Source organism: Lepeophtheirus salmonis, chromosome Z (assembly GCF_016086655.4).
Source record: "Lepeophtheirus salmonis chromosome Z, UVic_Lsal_1.4, whole genome shotgun sequence".
NCBI classification, from domain to species: Eukaryota; Metazoa; Arthropoda; class Copepoda; order Siphonostomatoida; family Caligidae; genus Lepeophtheirus; species Lepeophtheirus salmonis.
The window spans coordinates 3,867,511-3,891,577 of NC_092584.1; the positions used below are offsets into that span (position 1 = coordinate 3,867,511).

The following is a 24,067-nucleotide window of genomic DNA, read 5'->3' on the forward strand; positions in this document are numbered from 1 at the left end:
CAGTCTCAGACGATCCAGTTTAGTCCTGCAAATCATTCCAAAAACTTATAAAGTTTGTTCCATGAGGACATCACTCAAATTTATTACCTCTGCAACGAAGTTGAACAGAGGATGTAAAGGCACCATAAATTTGAGGGGTTGTGCCCCCCGGTGTCCCCATTTTCGAAGGAATAGTGACTCTGCAAGTAAGTGTACAATATCAGTTTAGGGGTATACCGTTTTAAATACACCAGTACTAGTTTTGGGTAGGTTCTTCTTTAGGAAGGACAGGCCATTTTAAGGACCGGTCTCATGAACCGACAGCCTAATTAAACTGTAGTACTGGACCGAACAAATAAGGATCGACACAACACTAGCCAGTACCCTTGCATCACTATAATATATATATATATTGAACGTCGGTCCTTATTTACGACTCAAAACTGCAGTTCTCTCTATTTAGCCTCAGACGATCCAGTTCCGGTCTGCATATCATTCTAAAAATAATAAAATTTGTTTCTTGATGACCCCATTCAACTTAATTACTTTCACAACGGAGATTAAGTTATTGCCTTTGTTTCTTTGTGTTTTTGTTAGCCACCAGGATTACCGCAAAACTTACAGATTGATTTTGATCCAACTTGGTTCGAAAAATTAAATATAGGTACAGGCCATTAAATTTTCAGAGGTAAAGGTATTACAATTCGCAAAAAAAATCATTATCGACCTCTACTTTGGAACAAATTAAGATAAATAACTCAATTTGATTTTAAGGGGAGATTTTGAGCTCTATAGAGTGCTCATTCTTTTTTAATCAATTTTAACAGTACTAACAGTCCTAAGGACCAACGGTCTTAATCATGAGAATGGAATTGAATAGACCTAATAAATGAAGGCCAACAAATTTTTTTTTTTAATATTAGTACTCATTAACCGACTTAAAAGAGTAATTAGGTGGATCAACATATGCCAAAGTAAGTAGCACATACAAGGAGGGAAGGACAGATAATAAATGAAACATATTAAAAGAAAAAAAAAATCTGATTTTCCCATATGACTCAACATCAACGAAAATGTTAACTAACACATGGTATTTGTTTTTTTGTTTTTTAAATTTTGACAATTCGTAATTCGTTTGCAAAATTGGAAGGTCATAATTAAAAAATTGTCATTTTATTCTCTCATTAATAATCTATTGATTATATATTTTCAATTGCACGTATAAAGTTGTTTTTTGCCACAAAATAAAAAAGAAGTCCAATTTGCTTAAATCCAAGATACCAAATCTCTTGAATCTCAAGACTCAAAATCAACAAATATATAACAATGGACTTGAAATCTATGGATCTGCTAACATTTACAAAGCCTTTGTCAGTGAGCATTTAGTAGTTTATTTGATACTATGACAAAATGTGGAATGATACTACGTAGAACTGACAAAATTCGCAAGTACAATTTTCATGAGGATATTTCAAAACAAACAAAAATCATAAAATTTACTAAAAAATATACGGAGTTCACTAGCTATCTGTGCCTCCATAATGAGTTTTTTACGTAATTTCTTCTCCAACTAGGAATCATATATATATATATATATAAAGAAGCAGATTTTGAAAGCTTGATGGTCACATAAAATCACATCCAGCATCAATTATAGTCTTTATACGAGGTAGGTCGAAAGCACGAGAAGTCCTTTCCCACTTGGTCCCTTGGTAAATTCCATTTTGATATGACTAATAAGTTTGTCATTCATGTGGTAGGAGGCTCAGTTGGTTTGGGTCGTTGGATCATACACCACAGAAAAAACATCCATCGTTTGGTCCCATCAGGCGAGTTTGTATAAAAAAAATACGATAGGAAAAGTCCTGAAAGTTGGAGTGATTTGAGACTTTTTTTTCGAGGTGTGGCAGGGAGCGGAGTCCAACTGAAATTTGTGAGACCTACCATTGGCAACCATGTAGATCCAGGGTTCAGTTTGAGTTCGAGCAGCCTTTTTGTTGTCACCCCCGGAATGGATTCCAAGGTGGGCTCGCTGCCATTTTAAAATAATTGGGAGAATTAATTCGTCATTGGATTCCATTTTTTTCTAACTGGTGCAGTTTTGAATAAGCCTTGACAATAGTTAAAGATACGCTGCCTTAGTCATCAAGTTTTCCGAAGAGAGTTGTGTCAAAGGGGCAGTATAAATATCTTGCACAGCTTGTAGTTAAGTGAATATGGGATATCTGCTTTAAAAGTAAGTATTCACTGATTAGTCAGGTGCGTTTGTTGGTGGTGTGATGGAAGGGTTGTAGCCTTTGTTCCAAATTAAAGAATTTTTTTCTTCTTACTAGATATTCGTCATTCGGGCAAATTATGCAAGGGAGGAAAAAATTTTAAATTTTAAATTTTTTTTGTTATAAAAAACTTAATTTTTTGTGAGTAGGTATGAACTTTTGAAATTGTTTTCCAAAAATGTAATATTTCAAATTATTTTTGCGAAAAAATTTAGTGTTATGTTACTAACTATGGATTTTGAAATTTTTTTCCTAAAATTTAATTTTGAAATTTTTTTTCCAAAATGTAAGTTTTGAATTTTTTCCCCCAAAAGTTAAAGTTTTAAAATTGCTTTTGCAAAAAAAAAAAATTTCTGTCAATAGCCATACAGTTTTCGATTTTTTCAAAACATTTGATTTTTTAAATTATTTTAAAATATGTTCCCAAAAATTTAAAATTTGAGATTTCTTTAGAAAAAAAATAATTTTTAATTTTTTTCTTCCCAAAATTTGATTTTTTATGAATATCCATGAATTTTTCCATTTTTTCACCCATATAATTTAGTTTCTTAGAACTTTTACAGATTTAAAACTTAGCCCAGCCCCCCCTGCAGACGCTCCTGTTAGTTGCAATTTTATTATACCCTTAAATCTCTTTGTTAGTGCATTTTCCTTTATCCATATTTTTTATGTACGTTTCCTGAGTTCTACGTTTTACGATAACCACTAATCCGCTAGTTTGTTCTTAGTCCATTAGTTAATTAGCGGAAGTTTATAGAATTAAAGTATGTATTTACACATACTCCGAGGTTTCCCTGTATCTCCTCTCCCATTATTTCATCATCATACACCATACATCCATCAATGCTGTAGAAATTTACATACCAAATATCTAAATAGGCCATAAAAATAAAGGCAATTTATGTTTTTTTCAGAAATAATGTCACATGATTAACAACTAACGTATTAAAAATTGATTTTCCGTTGCTTCTTGGTAGTTTGGTTGCCTCCATATTTTTCTTTTTGTATGGCTCAACTATGTAGATTCTCAAGTCAAGTGCTTTCTTTTCTTGTTAAGACAAACATACATTAGATTTTACATATAAAGAATGTTACTAAATAATATTATATATTTAATACTCTCCGATTCTTTTTATTTTTTCCAAAATGTAATTGTGCTCTCTTTTTCTAAACTTCTATGCAATGCATTTTTATTATTCTTTTCAAAGAAAAAATAAAGCGCCCTCTATTAAAGAAAACTCTAACTATATTTCCTCCCCTCCTTCTTGATAGTTATTAGTGTTGGGGTTCGGTCTGGACATCCTAAACCGGTCTGAGACCATTATATTTTTTGTTCGACTGAACTAATTCACTCCAACATTCTGGATCAGCGTATAGGAAAAGTTTGGTCTGTATCGATCCAAAGGAAATATTCGCTATAGATCGGTTAAAAGGAAAAGTTTGCACACAATTGATCCAAAAGGAAATATTCGCTCTACTTCGGTTCCACAAAAATTGGTCATTAACGATTTTATAGACCAATTGGTTATAACACATGACATCCTTTGTATTTTCAAGTACAATGACGCCATACGAAGTTTAAACAGGGATAGCTTGGATCCTCTCCAGTCTCTCGACTTCGTCTACCTGTCTGAGACAAAAGAAGATGTTGAGTCTTGTTGAACGATCCGGATTGGGACGCCAGTCACATTTGAGATCTCCCCATTTGGAATCTCCATTTTCTTCAGGACAAAAATATTCGTCATGGGTCAACGCCATTTATCCTCTCTAAACTCAATCTCCTTTATATTTAGAGCAGCAGTCGCTATTATCCACAAAACTCCACCAAAGTTTCTTGGTATAGCAATTTTTTGTCTGCAAACATATATCATATATTAATTAGACTTGCGAATAGTCAGCTTCATCAGAGAAAATTACATCATTACAATGAAATGCATTTTATGTACTAATCGGTAGCCCTGATCTGAACAAGAACTCATTTCTATTCAAAAAATGATTAACGTTAAGAACACTGATAATAGGGCAAAAAGAAGAAGAAAAGTCAATAGCTGACAACAAAATATAATTTAAATTTTTTGTTAGTGAGTAAATGTCGTGATATAAGTACATCCTGATATCAGATAGACGTACTATTTTGCAAAATTATAGCCATATTATTCAAATTTCTGGGATAAGTTATGATATTTATGAACGTTGGCTATGACTTAAAATTTGTATTTAGTTTATGAGACTGTCTTTGACTACGAGTTGGTCCTTTCAAAAATAGCCAACTGATATTACTATTTTTTTTTTGTAATTGTGACAATGATACTTAGAGCAGTACAATTTGCAACCCACCCAAACAGTTAATCAGAATAATGTCTTGATAGAAATAGACGATTATTATTCGTCGAAAGTAAAAAAGTAAAACGAAACGACGTAGTTAAATGGACAACGGGCTTGGGATAATTTTTCATCTTGACCTCAATGTGCATAGGTTTGCACCTCGGTCGGAAATATACATTAAGTATATGGATTTTGAAGAAAATTCTTAGGTCAGACTATGTAATTGTAATACTATGTTTACTCATCCTTAATCAGTGCAACAACTCCATCCAACCAAATACAGAAACATTAAAAAAAAAGTAATTCACACTCAAGGTTAACAGAAATACAAGGGGTTATAGCATAAGGCGTGTACGACTGATGTTTGACTTCCACCGAGCTTTTTAATATTGACATCATAGCGTATGAGTGGTTCTGTATATTGTCAAAATCTGGTCTCGTCTTGCCCCGCAGTCAGTACAGTATGTACATCAAATTAAAAGTTACAGCAATAATGGAGGCATATAACATAATTGGTTTCGTGTTGGGTCAAAATCTGTACATGCCTTGCCCAGTAGTCGATACGACACATCAAATTCATGGTCTATCCTTGTATTTCTAATAATCGGGATCCACACTCAATTTGGGGAAAGAAAAAAATATATCTATATACTAGCTTATTTTTATGTTGACGGGTCATCCATGTAATATTATGTGTTATTATTCTTAGAGTAATACTTTAATATTATCGTACATTCTATGTTCACTCCATGATGATATTTCTCCCTCGTTTAAAAAAAATAATAATATACAAAATATTTCTAGTAGAATACAGCATAGATAAATAGAACCCCAGTTAGTTTTCATTCCTCAGTGAGAGCAGACGGTTATTTTTTTGTCCTTTCATACTTACGTATACTTCGACACTCTTCTTTTAATAAAATGTAAGGCTTTATATTAAATTTTTTATTATATATATTAACATACAAATATTTGTATTTATATACATCAATAGTTAATTGACACACTTTTATCGTCAAATATGGGATATTATATATTTATGGAAACTATTGACACACCCAAGAATATTAGTTATAGTCTACAGAGAAAGGATGATCTAATTTTTAATATTATGGCCCATATTACCACTTGAAATAAGTTAATGTGCCGCAGAATTAAAATAAAACTAAGAAGCACAAATTTATTTCAAATGATGGCAAAATACAAAAGAAGGGAAAATCTAATTTTTGAAGGCTAGACTACTTCAGAAAGGCCAATCTGGGAAACCCTGTTCAAGGCGTCACAATTGGAAAAAAATTAATCTTTTTGTCAAAAAATAAAAAATATTTTCTGTTTTTTTATTACTTTTTTTTTACCTAGAGCTTATAAAATTTTCGCTAATAAATACTACTTAAGGTGAGAATAAGTCGCACTTAAATGTTAAGTGGGTCGCAATACGCCTTGCATGCCATGGGTTAGGCATCTCTGCTCCAGACCTTGCGTTTATTATATAAGACGTTGTTCAATTTGGATATGTCCCCTTCAAGTAGAATGTATTTTATCTTTTTTTCTAAAACTGATCAACATTTTTCACAACATTTAAGTGCAATTTGTAGTGCTTCCAAAGGATTTATCAAAGTAATGTAATATAATTTGATTAATTGCTCAAATGTAATCCAGGTTTACTATTCAACAAAACCTTTATATATACCTATATATTATAATATATTTAACTTTTCAAGTGGATTTGTACGTCCTTTATGTGCTATTTACGGGTTTTCGAGATAGTGAATTTTTTTTTGGTGTATGGATTGGAATTTTGGGGCTTGATTACATCATATTCCCACCCGGAAATAAATATTTAATTCTGTTTATAGTTATAAACATTACATATTTTGATTTAAAAAATTACAAATGGGCATTGATTTTAACCAATAATGATATTTAAGTCCCATTTTTCATATATATTAAGATAAAAGGGCTTAAGGCAAAATTTCTTTAGACGATATAGTGTAAGGCATAATTACCTAGGGGTATTTCAAAGGATTTATCAAATTACTGTATTAATAGAAATGTAAAATAATTTCAAAAACCCACAGTTTTTTACAAAAAAAAATTATTTGGTAGGAAAAAAATTGAAAAATCCACATCTGTTCACAAAAAAATTCAAAAGCTCATAACACTTCAGACAAAATTAAATTTATTTTGAAAAAAAAACATATTTAAAATATAAAATTTATTGAAAAATAATTTCAAATGCTAAATTTTTTGGAAAAAAATTTCAAAAATCTATTACTATTCACAGAAAATTAAATTTTTTGGAGTATAAATTTGAAAAATTAAATGAAATTTCAAATATTAAGTTTTGTATGAAAATTCAAACATTCTTTAATTGGAAAGGGGGAGGGCTATAGCCCCTCCAGGCTGCCAACCCCTTGGAGACTATTTATTAGATTTTATGCGACCGTTAATTGTAAGACTAATTAAATTAATTGAACTGTAAGATAATTTGATTGAGAATATAAATGTGATATTTCTTTCAAGACAAATTATTTCAGTTTATATTTGTGTTGACAGGGCACATATATATACTTTTGAATGTCTTGCGTACAAGTTAGGATTCTGTTGATATATGTACTTTTCTAATCAGATTGTAAAATTGCTATGTGGATACAATAGATTAAATTTAGAAAGGCCAATATTTGAATATTTTTGCTTGATTAATATCTTTACAATAAGCGTCTCATATTATTTAGGTGACTAACATTTTAATTTTGATCGTCTTTTTAATACAAAAAATCATATAAATTCCTGAAATGGTTTATCTTGAAAATTAATTTAAAATATGGTTAAAATTAAAAAGATTTTTTGTAAAAAAAAAAGATCTCAAATCTGTGAATATTTAATTATTAAAATTTGAAAGGGTTAATTTTTTTTTGTGATGCAATATTTCGTTTTGTATCCTTTTGTCCCGTCAACACAAAAAAAAATCTAGAATGATGTTTCACAAAGTTGAGTGTGGATTTTAATAATAATATTTGAATAATTATTGTCAGTTTCTATCAACAAACTACTCTGATTAACAGTTAGCCAAAATTGATTGTCATAATAAAATAATCTGGAATTGAGAGTATTAATTTAAAAGATCATATTTAATTTTCCTACATCAAATATGAGTTATACACTTTTGGGAAAAATTTGAATAAAAAGCTAATGATTGACTCAAATATGTCTTTGAAATATTGGACTGTTTGGATATATTAATTTAAAAAAAAAAAAAAGGAAAAAAGTTGGTATTTTCTTTTTTGCTTGATTTTTTTCCAAGATTGTTTTTACGTTAATTTAGTTAAGAAAATAAAATATTTGTTTTAGGCGAAGACATTAAAAGAAAAAATCATTTCGTCTTCATTTAGTCATTGTCATGCAAAAACATTCGTTGACGAATATATTTTGTCTGGTCGTAGGTGACGAAATGAACACTGTTTCTTTTCTTTCTAAAACCAACACAAATGAGGCCAAAAATACTTTTCTTGGGAAATCAAAATATGGGATGGATCAACATAAAAAAAGCTTGAACAAAAACCAATTAGAAAATAAAAATTTCAATTAATTTTTTCCATCATAAACAATACTTAGAAGCAGATATTTCATAGACATATTTGTGTCAATGTTAGGCTTTGCACTCAAATTACTGAGATAAAATAAAGTACACAGGAGCTTTATCTTTAGTTTAAAACATTTATTGTGTTTAGTAGACTATGGCCTTTCTAAATTAAATATATTAACTCATCATGTTTTTATTGTGACGATCAATTTTCCTTACTTAAAGTGCAATTAGCAACAATCCCAAAGGGGGTCATACTCATAATTTGTTGATGGAAATTGATGATAATAATTCGGCAAAGAATACAAAAGGAAATCTTTACTCAATTTTGAAGCAAATCCTTATAGTTTTATGTTGACTGGTCACATATTGTCAATCTTTATTGATGATTTAATTTTGATTTATTATATATCTTATAAATAAAAGAAATGGCTTTTGCATTTAAGTTATATAATGTGCCACGGAAAGTTTTTTTATATTTAAAAAATTCCTTACTTTTTGATACATATTTTGATTTTTTTTTTTTAATTTTGAAAATAAAACACTTTAAATCTTTTTAAAAAGGTAGAGGTAGAATCATGGAATTAGGAGTAATGGTTTGATCAAGAATATTTATGCAGTAAAAAAAGAAAAAAAAGAAAGAAAATAAGGTCTCATTGCATATGTGTGCAATACCTTATTTACCTAATTTTTTCTTGTACAAAATGCTAAATAAATGAACTAATTACTTTTATAAATCACACCATTACTCCTAATGCCGTGATTTCAACACTTTACACTGTTTAAAAACAAGTACCATCTTTAGATAATCAAAGTTTATATAATAAAAAAAAATTAAAAACGCCGAATCTTAATATATTTAGGGTCATTGCTTACTTTTTTTTCATTACGAAAATTTAAAAATATATATTGCATAAGTTTCTTTGAGCTAATTACACAAATACATAATATAAAAAAGAATGTCATTCTAAAAAACAGAATAATATTTGTTCCTTTATGATATTTGCTTCTAATCCATTAAGATAAATATCTCTTTATATTAGTCTCCCTTCTTAATTGCTATTTACAACATCACCCTTGTCTTGCAAAAGTTAATAAGTTTCAATCAGAAAAATACACACAATCTCATACTCACTAATTGAATTAGAAAGCTCAAACGGTGCAAATTGACTCATTATAATCATTATTAGAATTTTACATACTGAGTGTCAGAAACTATTTTGTCCTTATGTAAATGGCTATAACTTTACAATTTTGTTCCAATAGCATCACAGAGGAGATGGAGAGAGCCAATCCCATAAATGAGGCACGCACTATGTCAAAAATCACTAAATTGTTTTTAAGCTTTTTAGTACAATGTCCCATCTTTCTAACGTCCGCCAGTTCACACTTTTGACTTGCAGTAACGAGTATCTTAATTAACAATAGAATTGCAACAAAATTAATACCATCAATAGATATTTGTCTGAGCTTTTTTAATCATCAATGAAAACTCCTTAGCGGAAATTATACATTGTAGGGGACGGCGAAAGGGCCTGCATCCACTGTGGATATAGTACTCTGTCATGGCGTCCCAGTGCTGGCTGACAGTGCCCTTGAGGGCTTCGGTGTTTGGATGGGGAAGACTGCAGACCTTTCCCTCTACATGGACCCAATAGTCCAGGGGAATTTGAACAGGGGTAAAGGAAGGGGAGGGAGGGGCAAAAGTGTCAAAAAAGAGTTCAAAAGAACTCAAAAGTCTCATTAAAAAGAGTTTTGCAACAGAGGAGATGGGTTTCTTTTATACCTGGTGTCAAAAGTGGGCTCTCCACCATCTCAAGACTCATTCCATCCACTTTTTGGATAGCTCTCTGGACAGTTTGGTGTGAAACTACGATATCTCTTGCATGGGCCCTCATGGACTTGGGGGATTGCCCTGAGCTGATTCTTTAACTCCTTCGGGTGCAGTTTCGCCTTTTTAACTAAGCCCATGTTCCTCTTTAACGTTTTTGACTTGCTGACTCCGTATAGGGGGGTCCTAGAGACGCCCAACTCCTTGGAATGCGGGAATGGACATTTATCCATCACGTTCAAAAGTCCTTTCCTCTACTTGTATTTAAGTTAGAGAGATCAGTTTTGTTTTATAGATGATTGTGAATGCTGCAATATATTGCATTATAAAAATTAATTCCAATCACTCAACCTTAATTAATTATTTAATTAGTAAGTGCTCAGATTTCAATGGACCACACAGTATGAGGACTTCTCCCTCTGCATATACCTTTTGTTTTCGTGCTAGATCTATATGAAGTTTTTGATGGACAATGATCAAATAATTATGTCGCAACGTGTATTGTATCCTTCTTATTTCTTTGTATTCCTCTTAAAATAAAATGATTCTTGTATTGTTATTATCAGTTATTCATCATCAAAGATAAGGAAATGCTCTGATTCAGGGTTTTTCCTCTCTTTATATACAGATACAGCGACATACTCATAGATTAGAAACTTCATTCTATACACGTTGTAAAAGGGCTTCAGAAATCCATATCTGCATTTTCCATAGTTTTCTTATTTGATAATGAATGATGTAGGATCGAGAATAAACAAAAAAAACTGTCAAAAGGAGGACAAATATTCCTTGCACTCTATTTCTATTATGATTACATATATTTATAGAGTGCGGGAAGAACATTTTCAAGTTTTTATTTGGGAAAAATATGGTCATGTATGTCCAAATAACTAGCATCACTCAATTTGATCACCCATGGAAATAATCACGTTCTCGATGCGAAATCGAAACATGGCGTGAATCTGTAGCAGAGATCTGACGTACTCAAGAGGAGAATAAAAAAGAAGGCTCTTTTATCTATACACTATTCCACACGCATCAATAGCAGAATTATTATCTTCTGGATATATTCCTTGGACATCCGTGTTCATTGCTCAATAATTCTGTTCTTCAACTTGTCCACATTGGGGTGAGAGGTCTGAACAAACTTGGCTATTTTTGTGTCTGTGATGATTTATTTTGTACAATCCAGTCTTAGAACTTGTTCTATCGGTTCCTTATACTCGTCTTTAAGACCGTTCCTAACCGTTCTTTTCTTAAAAATTCCAAGGGTTTATATAGCCAAAGTAGACATATCATGTACGTATTAAGAACAGTGAACATATCTTGCAAAAAATACCCCTTTGTTCCCTATTATGCAATATTATATTTTCACTTTGTTACATAATTTATTCTTTTACACATATAAAAGAATAGTTGCAAAAAGGAAAAACCCTCCACGACGTCAAGAGTGATCGATTTTACCTTCTATAAGGAAGGCTAGACCTTACAAAAAAATCAAGACCAACCCCACACTAACCTTGGTCTCCAAAACGCTCCACACAGTGTAGCCTAGATGATTTGGATCCGGTGAGGAGGGTACCAGAAGGACTACCCCGGGGTCCAAAGTTTTCCGTACAACACTTTTAACATTTGGGAGATGTTTTAGATAAGGCCTTACCCCAAATCCAATCATAACTTCCCTCAGGGTACTTGATGTTCAATTTTGCCAAGACGGTTCAACTCTATACCTTGTAATATGCCTTTGCATATGACTTTTACCATGTGCTTGTAGGTACAGGGAGCGGGGATCAAATTGTCGCCTACTTTAAACCTTGATAACTTGAAGACAACATTATCAAATAAAAAACCGGTTACCAAATAGGAAAGCTATTCTTGTTAGCTGACGATACATAGTTCAGTTAGCATCATGCCGTCATCATATGAGGAGATAAAGAGCTATAAGGGGAACGAGGAGCTTTCGAGGTCCGCCGTAGTCATGGCATTGGTTAATAATGAGAGGTGAAATCTCCAATTCAACGATTGCTTTAACCTTAGGAGTGAATTTACGGACTGTTCAGCGTATCCGTAAGAAGCTAGAGGACACCTGGGATGTTGATGTCACCATAAAGAGGGCACCCAAGGAGGGGAGGGCGCCGACAGGAAGGTCAGGGACACCGACTTTGTCGACAAGGTGAAGAAGGTGGTTGAGGATGACCCTACCAGGTCTAAAAGTCAATACAGATGTCTACCTGGATGTTATGGAGAAGGTGGTTCTGCCCTGGATCCAAGAGGTGGCCGGAGACAGGCCCTGGGTGTAGCAACAGGACTCAGCACCCGGCCATGTGTCCAAAATCTCCATGCAGTGGTTAACCTAGAACTGTTCTGACGTCGTAACCAAGGATTTGTGGCCTCCTAACATTCCTGACCTTAATCCTTTGGACTATTTTGTCTGGGGCTATGTCGAGAGACATACCAACAGACATCCCCATAGCACCAAAGCCATCCTGATGGACTCCATCAAGGAGGTATTCGGCAACACGGACAATGAGATGGGCAGAAGAGCCTGCGGCCGGTTCAGAGGCCGTATTGAGGCCGTTATTGATGCCAACGGTGATTATATCGAATAAATGGCTACTCTATGCCTGTATATGTGTTCATATTCCTCTGTCATGAGGCGCTACAACCCACAGATACATGATATGAGTTGTTGGAGGGCTTGTTCTGAAGGTACTCTTAACTTTGTCGGCTGATTTTGAAACTAATCTGTCATTTAAGCTGCTTAACACTTGGTCCAAAGTGAATATCTGGTTGCCATAGAAAATTTCAGTCTCCAAAAGTACAGACACTTGATGCTTTTTTTCTTACTGTGTACTCAATTTTCGTCCAATTCCCAAAAAATCTAAATTTAGGAGGAAGGTAAAAGCAAATAATCTGTCAACTGATTGTTTTTTTGTCGTATTTTCAGTCCTCAGATAATGCTGGAAGCAAAAAAAAAAAAAAAAAAATAGAATCGACGTAGCTCAATGGACAACGTGCTTAGGAGAAATTATTCTCTTCAACTCCATGTGTGTATTTATGTGCCCTGGTCATTCCTAGAGAAAGAAATGTACACTATGTAAATGGATTTCACACAAGTTCCTAGGTCAGATAGAGTAAATGTAATACTCTAATGTTGAATTTTACTTATTCAGAGCAACAACACCATCTGACCAATAAAAGGAACAGTTCTCAAAAATTACTTCCTTCACTCTGGAGATACAAAAGTCCTTTCTTTTATACATAATATAATCATTTTGATCTTCTAAAGGAATTTGTCATAAAATACTTATATATTATGAAATATTTATTAAAACTCTGGAAATATTCATTCGAAAGAAAAGGAATGAACGCTTTTTAATATTGGTTTTTTTATTTATTCAATTATGACATTATGTATTCATGATGAATCGCTTATATCTACATGAACAAAAAAAAAAAAAAAAAGGTTCCATCCAGTTTTATTTGAATCCTTTAGAATGTCAAGTATATTTATTTATACATATAAATTGTATAAACAAACATATTAATTATTCATGAGACAATCTTAATAAAAGTATGTCTCCTCTTTGAGTCTATAAAGAACCAGTTAAATATCGTTAAAATGCCATACCTATACATATATTTATTGGCTATAGATTTATTGGAATTTACCAGGGATATTCTTTATTTATTTGGCATGGGCTCTGCACACTGTATCTTACAATAATATGAGGTTTGAATTATTAAGTTGGACTTACCATATACACATGCCATTGCTTGGATCAATTTGAATAATAGATACCCAGATGTCCATTCTAATCTGTACACTTTGTATTTTAAACTTCAACAATCTATAATTATACACTTACTATATAATTTCATCAAAATTAAAACTATATATAGATGTGTGTACCAGCTTTCTTAATCAATAATGTACCCGTTCTTAGCGGCAATGATGGATTACAGACGGCGGAATATTTTTCCGGGCTTGTATGTAAGATAGAGAGCAATGCTTTGTTTTGTTTTTGTAACTAATTGTGAGTGCTTTAATACATCGAAATATGAATGCATGACAATCCCTCTACCATGATTAATTATTGAATTAGTAAGTGTTCAGATTTCAAAGGATCACCCGGTATATGTAGATGTGTATAAAATATTTTCTACAATGTAGGATATTTTCGATTGAGTCCACTGGACGAACACTGAAACGCGTTGTTTTATACATTAACGAACCAATTTCGCGCACACGCTTCACAAATTTATCCACAAACTGCCTGGAAGGCGCTTTATTTCGACCGACGTAATTTTCTTGCAGTTTCGTTTGAAGACTCTGCATTTTGGAAGTAAGTCTTTGGTATTTCCCAATTTTCTTCAAGCGTAAACTTAACCATTTCGTAAACTGGAGACCTTTTACAAAATATTAGATACAATGAGAATCTTACTACAGCTGTCAGACATCAAAAAAGTGGTAGTTCAAAATGCAATCGTTAGATGGGCCACCCGTTTTATATTTAACTTTTCCCATTTCATTGTATGCATTATTGTTGATGGTAGAGTACGATCAGTTAAGTTGGTGTAAATATGAACTAAAATATGGACGAGATGGTGTTTCTATCTTGTAATCTGAGCAGTATTTTATTTTCTGGAGCTGTTATCATTCTTCTTCCATATTTAAAGAGTGAACATCTAAGTGTATAGTAATAACTTGTACGTGTTCTCATAAAAGGCGGAGAGTAACAATGACGGCTTGCTTTTTGGGATTTATTATTTTTAGTTCTTTTTGAGCTCAGAGTCAAATTGTGTATCAACGTGGGAGATTTTCCAGCCTATGTCCTTGCTAAGTACCAAGTGGGAATTGTGCTCATGACCTGTTTCTCACGGCTGCATGCAGTTGATCTAATACAACGTCATTAAAGCTAAGCTGCTCACCCCCCAACTTTCTTCATGTTGTCAAGATTAGCACATTAATTTCGGGTCACTTTTATTTTGACATTCCGACAAGACATGACTTATACATTTAGCTCAACAGTAGAATCAAGACAATTCCATATAAATAACTCCCGTTGCGTTAATAAGGCTTTGAGAGTTTGGGAATTATTCGTTATATGAGTATCAGTCGGTGAAGTGTTGACCCTTTTTTAGAGCCGCATCGCTATCCAGTCTAGTTTTGTATCATCCAATTAAGCCCCCAGTCCCATTTGTTGGTTCGTAAAGTAGAAAACATCGATCTTTGATAACGTCATTGAAAGTTTTTCTTTTCTTTTTAAAACTAATCTGTTAGACCATCGAATAAATTATGCAACTGAGTCAAAATATAATTTGTTTCTTTTATATTGCATTATAATAAAAACATAAATATTTTTGCCATGCTCTTAATTATTTTTTGGATAAACAAACCATCGAAAAAAAAAAATCATAGGACCGACAGTTAAAGTCAAGGACTGAGGGTCATAAGGACCGATCCCTAGGACCAACAGTTCTAAGACTGGACTGAACCAAATAAATTATGACTGCCATAAGGTTAATTAGTAGAGTTGTAAATCTAAAGCATTTTTAGGCTGCGAGTTTTGTTGTTATTGTTGATAAGTGTTTATTTTTATTTTTTAAAGCTGTTATCCTTATTCTTTTATTGTTGAGGAGAGAACACATAAGTGTAAAGTGTAACCAAGAGTATGTGTGTTCATAAAGGACACAGAGTAACGTTTGAGTTATAAGTGAAAGTCCTTGTTGGACTCTGAGTAGAATTGAGGATCAACATCGTAATCATTCATATCTATGTTATTGCTAGATACAAAGGAGTGTTTCTACTTATATCCTTCATCTCATAGACGCTCGCAGCTAATTTAAGAAAACGTCATGATAGCGAAGCTGCTCTCAACTCAAAAATTTTAGAAATTGTCCGGGTTACCATGCTCATTTTTGTATTTTAAATCTTTATTAGTATATAAAATGACACGGATTAACATTGAAGAGTTAAAAGTCCTTGTTAGACTCTGAGTAGAATTTAAAAAAATGAAATAATACCTTTGAATGTGTAATTTCAAACTGTTTTTGTGTCTCGGCTTTTTATTCATTCTCTTTTTGTCAAAGAAAAGGTTCAGAGATAGACTCAAGATGTAACATAAGATCGCTCCTCTGCTGTCTCGGTTAAGCAGGGTATTCTTGATTTGAAGATATTTTCTTGTATCAATCATTGAATGGTTGTTATTCTTTGAGACCTGCTCCGAGGACATTGCGAGGCGGGGAGTTTGACTGGGGCTGTACATCTGTCAAATGATAGTGCAGGTGTCCAAAGTCCCTATCAGTGAGGACGGAACCCTCACGTAGAGCAAAAGCCTTGACCTCTCCCTTCAGTACGGGTCTATCGATCCTCTTTCTTTAAGAGCATCAAGAAAGAGGCGCCAGAATAATTATGTAAATTATGTTAAACACATTATAATGTTTTTTCCAAATAATTAAACTTTTTCGTTATACAGAATGAAAATTATGTTTTATTTTGTAAGGACTATTTTCTCTCCCGACAAAAAAATAAAAATAAAAGATAACTTTTGTATCTCACCCCCTACATTTTTCATGCTCTATTTTTCTTTTAGTTTTTTCAGAGGATTTTTTTAAGTAGTCCATATTTCCTCTGCCGAAAATCATTAAAAAACTCAGTTTGTGACTAGTGTTCTCTGCTGACTCAAACAATTATTGACTCGATTCGACCTTACTCAAATGGTGAACCGTTTTTCAAACTTGAAAAACCAATGAGTCGACCTGATATTTTTATTGAGTCCTCATATTTTTATCACCAAACCTCAACGAATGATGTTCTAAGGTTTGTTACGGTGTTGTATCCAAGGTATTTTTGAATTTAGTCTTAATTTATCCTATTTATATGGCACCGGCCCTGGAATTTATTTGGAAGTGAAGGGCCTAATTATATCAGGGGAAAGCCATGAGGGGAGTATTTTTTCTTGTGAAGGAAGAGTGTTCTTTCGTAACTGTTAAAGGGTGGAATTAGATTTTATAGATTGATTCGAAGGAATTATGTGACATATTTTAGCAATTGCAAAGGACTCCTACCAATAAACGTTATTACTATATAAAGTTGTCGCTTACTAAGTTTGACATACTCATTTTAAGATGCAATTTCTCAGATATATAAGTCAAATAATCAGAAAACTGTCTACCAGTTTTTTTAGGTCAAAGTATTATCTTTCTAACGCCATATCGAGTAAATTTATCACACACATTTAAAATAATTTTTTTAAGGAAAATAATAGATTTATTGTTAATACAGATATTATATTTATAATTTTTTTTTTTGCCAAAGTGTCCATTCGGCAAAATGAGTTACTAACTAAAGTTATATCCGTGAATAAAACTTTCAATGCAGATAAAATTACCCAAGAGTTGGTCTTGTACTTAATTTTGTATCTATTTCTAATTTATCTAAAGATTAATTTTAGATTAAAATAACTAAGAACTCTCCTAGTTGGACTTCTGATTTAAAAAAAAAAAAAATCACTCCTTCATGGAAGCTTTTTCAATCCTAACTGAGTAAAATAATTACACATATAAGAATACACAATTTCACAATTTAAAAAAAAGAAAACTGGGATACATCTCTGGACGTAGCTTCCTCATAATTTCCTCAGTCTTAGTGTTGTTCTTCTAAATCAACTCTCTTCCTCGTGTCAATCTCATCACTTTTGTATTTGGGGTCACTTTTTCATCAATCGTTCAGCAAATTAATTCATTTTTATTATTAATTCTAATTATTCATCCCGAGTTGATGTTTAACGACTCGGTTTGACACGATACAACACCAATGCCCTATCTTTTTCTCTTCCTTAAATCATTAGTAAATTCAATTAGTGAGTTTTCATTTGTTTTATTCCCTCCTTTCATATTTTAAATGATAAATTCGAACGATTAAGTCGCCCCCAATTTATTTAAACACTTTTTACACATTTAGCATAAATCATGGAGGAAGATAACTCGTTAAACGATCTAATACTACAGGTAAAGAATGCCCAGGAATTTATATTTATTTTTACAGCTCATAATATAGATAAGATAAATCGGGGAAGTTTGACATAATTATCTCCCTTCCTTGTCTATACTCCATCTATTCATCCACCCATTAAAGGCTTTCTAATACGTTTGAAAAGAATATTAATAATTATGTTTAGTTTGTTTTTTCATCAATAGAGGGCGGAGTTCTCTCTTGCTCTGATATGGTCTCCATCTATTGGAGAAAAAACCAACTAATGTAATATAATTCTATTAATTCTCCAATAATTTTTGTATATATTTTTTTTCAATTTGCAGTTATCAGATCTGGAAAATCGTGTGATTGAAGCGGAAACTCGTGCTGATGATGCGGAAGACAAGGTAGGAAACGTATTTTATTACTTCCGTAGACATATTATTCGCATGCTCAATACTGTCCATAGACATCGATTTCTACGCTTTTTAACAGGAATAAATTTGAAATGCTTTTTTAGGCTATGCTATTCTAGGAATGTAAAATTGATTTTCCTAATTTATCCTCTTGTCTAAACAATTTAAAATCCTATAAGGTCTTGTCTAGTGCATCTTGAAGTGAGCTTTCTAAATTAAAGGGGGTTCTTAATAGAAAGTCTGATTATGCATTTTAAAAAAAAAAACCAATTTTCTAAGAAATAATTTTGATATATCATAATAATGGTAACATATGTTGTTGAAATAAAATTGGAGACAAACATTTTTATTTTGATGTTATCAGCTTTAGGATTCAAACGGTCTTAATAACGTCAGACTTGTCTATAAGTACTCGAGCTATTTAGAGGTTCCCTTCCCTTTTAAAATCATGCCAGACCGTCACTACCAATCATGATGAAAAAATAATATTTTAGCAATAAAAACAGCAAGTGATTTCCCATTGTATTTGATGTTTGATCCGTTTAATCCTTGGGTGTTCATTGTTCAGCACCCAGAAATCCGGCTATTAAATTGCTTCAAGTATGACCTCATTACATTCATTATAGCTGACTAATGACTAGGTTTTGTGATATCCTACTAATTTACTATTCAATGATGGAAAGGAGGGTTGTTAAATTACTGATATTTTTGTATTCTATTTTGAATGCCGACTAATGTGCCGGGCAAAAAATTAAATGAAGGCCCCATATATGAGTGTGCGAGGACCATGGCATGGTACGTCTCGGTCTTCCAAGACCTTGGATACTCTACGCTACTAATGGAAAACATGACATACATAATTACTAAATCTTTAAACGCTAGGTGTCAACAACATATGTAGGTTTCATGTTTACTTATATCATTTGTTGTTAATGAGTAATACTTTTTTTTCTTTTGTATATAACTGCATTATTCCATGCAAGAAAAAACTCGGTGTCTATGATTACTGCATGTACCCACATAATTAAAGAAAAAGTTGGTATAATAGAAAAAATAGCTAACACTTCATTTAATTTTGATTAAATTCACACTAATAACTTATTCACTGAGTTCCTAATATGATTGGGCCAATGCATATTAGCTAAATAGGGACGTCCGCTGCAGGATTATATTTATATTTTTTTAGGGGGGTCCTGGTTGGTGGAATGTTTTGGAAAAAAAAAAAAAACATTCTAAAAATTAAATTTTTTTGAAAAATATTTCGAAAGTTCTATTCCTAAAATTCCTAAAATTCACAACTATTCATATAAAGGTAAATTTTTTGAAAAAAAAACCAAAAATGTCATTTGAAATATTAAATTTTTTCGAAAAAAGTTTCCAAAATCCACAGATTTTCTCAAAAAAACTAATTTAAAAAAAAAATTTTTTTATTATTATATTTTAGCACTATGTTGCTTAATTTTTTTCCTCCTCAATAAATTTTTTTTTAGTAAGGTCAAAAAATGCTTAATTTGTCTGGGGGTCTACTGGGCCTCCAGTCCACCCCTAAAAAAATTTGATTATGATATTTTTACGAAAAAAATTTCAAAAATTTACAGCTATTCAAACAAATTAATTTTTTTGTAAAAATTTTTGAATATTTAATTTTATCCCTATTTTGACTAATTTTTTTTTCATCCTCAACAAAAACAAGTCCAGTAAAAAGCAAAAATTAATGAATTTGGGGAGGGGTCGTTGGACATCAGGACACCTCCTGCGGACTCCTCTGGTATATGTAGAACACTCCCAGAAGTTATGGAACTAATAAATTCATTTATGCCATGTGTTTGTGAGAGGAATTCCTGGGATTTGAAAAATACAAAGTTATTCACAGAAAAAAAAATTATTTGGAAAAAAATTCCGAAAATTAAATACATTTTTTTGAAAAAAAAAAATAAATAATATGAAATTTTCCTGCCAAAAAAAATTTCTTAGTTCTTTTTTTTTTTTTTTTTTTTTTTATAATTTAGAAAAGTAATAAATAATTAAATACAAGTAATAAATAATTTTCCATATTCCCAATTCCAGAAAAGACACTCAATTTTTTCATTTCGATTAATCGTCCCCTGACTATATTTTATTCATCACAGAATGTAATCAGACAGGGACCAATAATTTGGATAAAAAGAAAACAAATTAATTGCCTTTATACAAACATAGACATTTTATGCAGTATTAGAAAATATAGCCGGATCATTAAGGATACTATATGGCTATGCCATATACATATTTATGACTGTGCAATAGGCTAATGAATTTGTTGTATGAATACAATATTAAAAATATACACACGTCAACAAAAAAAATTATTTTATGTTTCATAAACAATTATATGACATTTATTTTTCTGACAATACCCATACTTATTTACCCGTTCCGGTACAAAAAATACCGGATATGACATACGCTACCCGAAGGGTTTGTATATGGTTTGAGGGGATTTTAGATATTTGATGACATTAATTTTGATTATTAAAAGAAATTCGTTGAGTTACGCAGGCCAATTTGTTTTTGACTTAATGTCGAGGAGGGACTGTTTACAAGTCAATATTTTTAGAAGATGTTATATTTCTTTAATTGTCATTCAATAAGTATCATGTCCTACCGAAAAAGAAATTGGTTTAATCTGAGCCATTAAATCCTCTATAATGCGGTAAAGAAGTGTAAAAAAGAAACTCAAAAATAAACCGTGTAAAAATATGGGATTGCAATTTTCTATCCCTTTTTAAACTATTTCATCAATTTGACATTTAAAAAAATGAATCCTTATTGAAAGTAACTTTAGCAACATGAGTTGAAGCTTTCCAAAAGATATAATTTGCAATTCTTAGAGTACAACATTAAAATTTGTATTTTAATAAAAAATGATAGGCAACATTAATTACTTTATGCGTATTTTGGAAATCAATTTGTATCCCCCATTTGGGATGAGGTGGCGGGTATTTTATAAAATAATATCTTCAATATAATAATTTTCTAGCGAGCCCTGTACCCCTCAATCATCACCTTGAAAAAAAGAGAAGAATTCAAAAGGAAAAGCAAAGGAACGATTTTTAAGCAAAACTGTTAATAAAATTCATTAAAACCTCTATTAAAAATTGTGAAATTGATGAATAAAATATTAATAAAATAAAGAAATGCTTATACATAGTGGTCCCTTAAAATCTGAACACTTTGATTTTCAAACTTCAACAAGATATAATTTATTCATTAACAGTGGAATTTCAACAAAAAAATTAATAAACTATAAATATATGTGCGTCTATGATTTACATATATATATATAGCTTCCAGGAGACACCCAGTATCGTACTCTGGCATTGAGGGCATCAGTGTTTGGATGACGACGCCTGCAGGCCTCCCCGTCGACATACATCCATAATCTGTAGTCGAGGGGGTTGGCATTAGGGCAGTAGGGACGCCAAAAAATAGTCAAAAAGATACCTAAAAGAGTTTTTCCATTCGTGGTACCAAAAGTAGCCTCTTCACCCTCACAAGGCTCTTTCCACGCACTTATCTCTCGAAAGTTGGGGGTGAACCCCCAAAATCTTATGTATGAGGCATTAAGGGTTTGAGTGGATTGGCCTGGGCTGTTTTCTTTTACTCCTTCGGATCCAGTTTGGCATTTTGTCAGAGCCTTTCTTCCTCTCTAATATTTCGGACTTGCTGACGGTGGTCTCAGTGACGTCCAACTTCTTGGAGAATGAAAATTCATTGATCACGTTCAAGTCTCATTTTCTCGACTTGTGTGTAAGCTAGATAGCTCAGGCTTGTCCTTCTTTGTAACTAATTGCTTACGGTTTAATATATCGAAATATGAATTGATTTCAAATACGCAAACCTTCCTTCATTATTGAATTAGTAATTTTTTAAATTTTAATGGACACCCGGTAGTCAGATTGAATTGTCTTGGACCACATAAGTTCCCAGTTTACTATCGGAGGGGTAAGAATGTTTACATATCTAATGAGAATCTTATTGTTACTTATTGGAGATGTGGAAAATGAGAGCATTCAGTCTGTAAAAACAAACTCTTTCTTTTATTTTTTACAATTTGTAGAAGGCTCTAGACAAGTAATTCGACGTGTGAAACGCGTTGTCGGACTCTTTTACAGTAAAAGTGCTTTTCGAAAAATATCGATTTAAGTAAGCCGGAATACTTTATTTGTATGGTTGCAAGCCCAAAATGGATAAATGATGGGAATTTTGCATTTGACTCTGATTGATGATGTATCTATAATTAGTTTTGTTTTCCAAATCTAATGAGATTTTTGAGCATGTTTGATACAATTTTTAAGGATATCTGTACACTTTATAGGAAATGAAAATTAGTCATGTCATCGACTTCATTATTTTTAATGATGGAAATTTCTTTCCAAAGCCCTCGTCATCTTTATTTTCGAAGAGAGAACAATAAGTATAAAATAATCTCTAGTGCGTGAAAGACAAAGAGTTTGTTGTGGAGTGATCAGTTCCTGCATGGCGATTGATCCTTTAAAATCTGTGGGTGTAGTCCTCAGACATGGTGTCCCACTACTGGCCGTCAATGGCTTTGAGACCCTCGGTGTTTGGATGAATGAAACTGTAGGTCTAAAAGGTGTAGTGGACTAGGGAATAAAAAGTGTTCAAAAGAAGTCAAACGACACAATCAAAGTCTTACAATGGAAGAAATGATTTCTTTCATTGCTGATGTCAAAAATGGTCTCTCCACCCTCAAAAGGGTGCATCCACTTTACATCCACTTTTTGATAGCTCTCTAGACAGTTTGGTGTAAACCCCCGAGATCTCTTGCATGAGCTCACATGGACTTGAGGGGATTGGGCTGAGCTTTTTAATTTAACTCCTCCTAGTACAGTTTGGCCTTTTTTTTTTTACAGAGCCCTTGTTCCTTTCCAACGTTTCCGACTTACTGACAGCGTAGACGATGGTCTGGGAGACGCCGAACTGTTGAGAGTACGCGAATGAACATTTTTGATCACGTTCAAGTCTCCTTTTCTCGATTTTTACGTAGGCTAGAGAGCTTAGATTTGTGTTGTTTTGTAGCTCATTGTTTATGATTAAATATATTGTAATATGATTTCATTTCTTTTACTCAACTTTCATTAATTATTGAATTAGTAAGTGCTGCGATTTCAATGTACCACTTGATAATGATAACATCTGAGAAGAGAGAAAAAACATTTCCTCCTACTTTCCTTAGATATTTTCTAGAACTATAGGGAAAACCTTAAGTAACATTATACGAGAAAAATTGTTTGATAGTAAAAGTTAAGGAATTTTAGTACGAGTACATAAGGATCCCTGCTTTAAACTCGACTCCTACTCAAATTCATAAACTCCAGACTTCAATATAAATACTTATGTATTTGTAACTGAAAACACATTGTGTTATTAATTAACAAATCACCAAACAGCAAAACCCTTGGTCGCGTTTATAATTGACACATCTAAACTCAATATGCTTTTAATGACTATTGACTACAACATGCATCAGCTTCTTCGCCTCCAGGGAGAAATCCACATTCATTATCGATATTAAAGCCAGAAGCACAAAAATGACCAATTTTTTTTTTTGAATAATTAAATTTTTGTATTAAAACTCTGAAATTTTGAATTTCTTTTCCAAAAAAATGAGTATTT

General features: G+C 32.3%; 1 protein-coding gene across 8 annotated transcripts in view; it reads left to right on the top strand.

The window, feature by feature from the left end:
- Positions 1–24,067, top strand: part of LOC121130123 (uncharacterized protein CG43867) — a 396,776-nt gene that overhangs the window by 303,105 nt on the left and 69,604 nt on the right. For 6 of the 8 annotated variants that reach the window (XM_071893641.1, XM_071893640.1, XM_071893642.1 and 3 more), the window contains exon 3: positions 18,317–18,379. In XM_071893641.1, the coding sequence (XP_071749742.1) occupies positions 18,317–18,379 (63 nt within the window). Of the gene's footprint in view, positions 1–5,413; positions 5,504–17,960; positions 18,008–18,316; positions 18,380–24,067 lie in introns of those variants that run through there. The other 2 variants (XM_040725843.2, XM_040725844.2) reach the window with 2 other exon arrangements.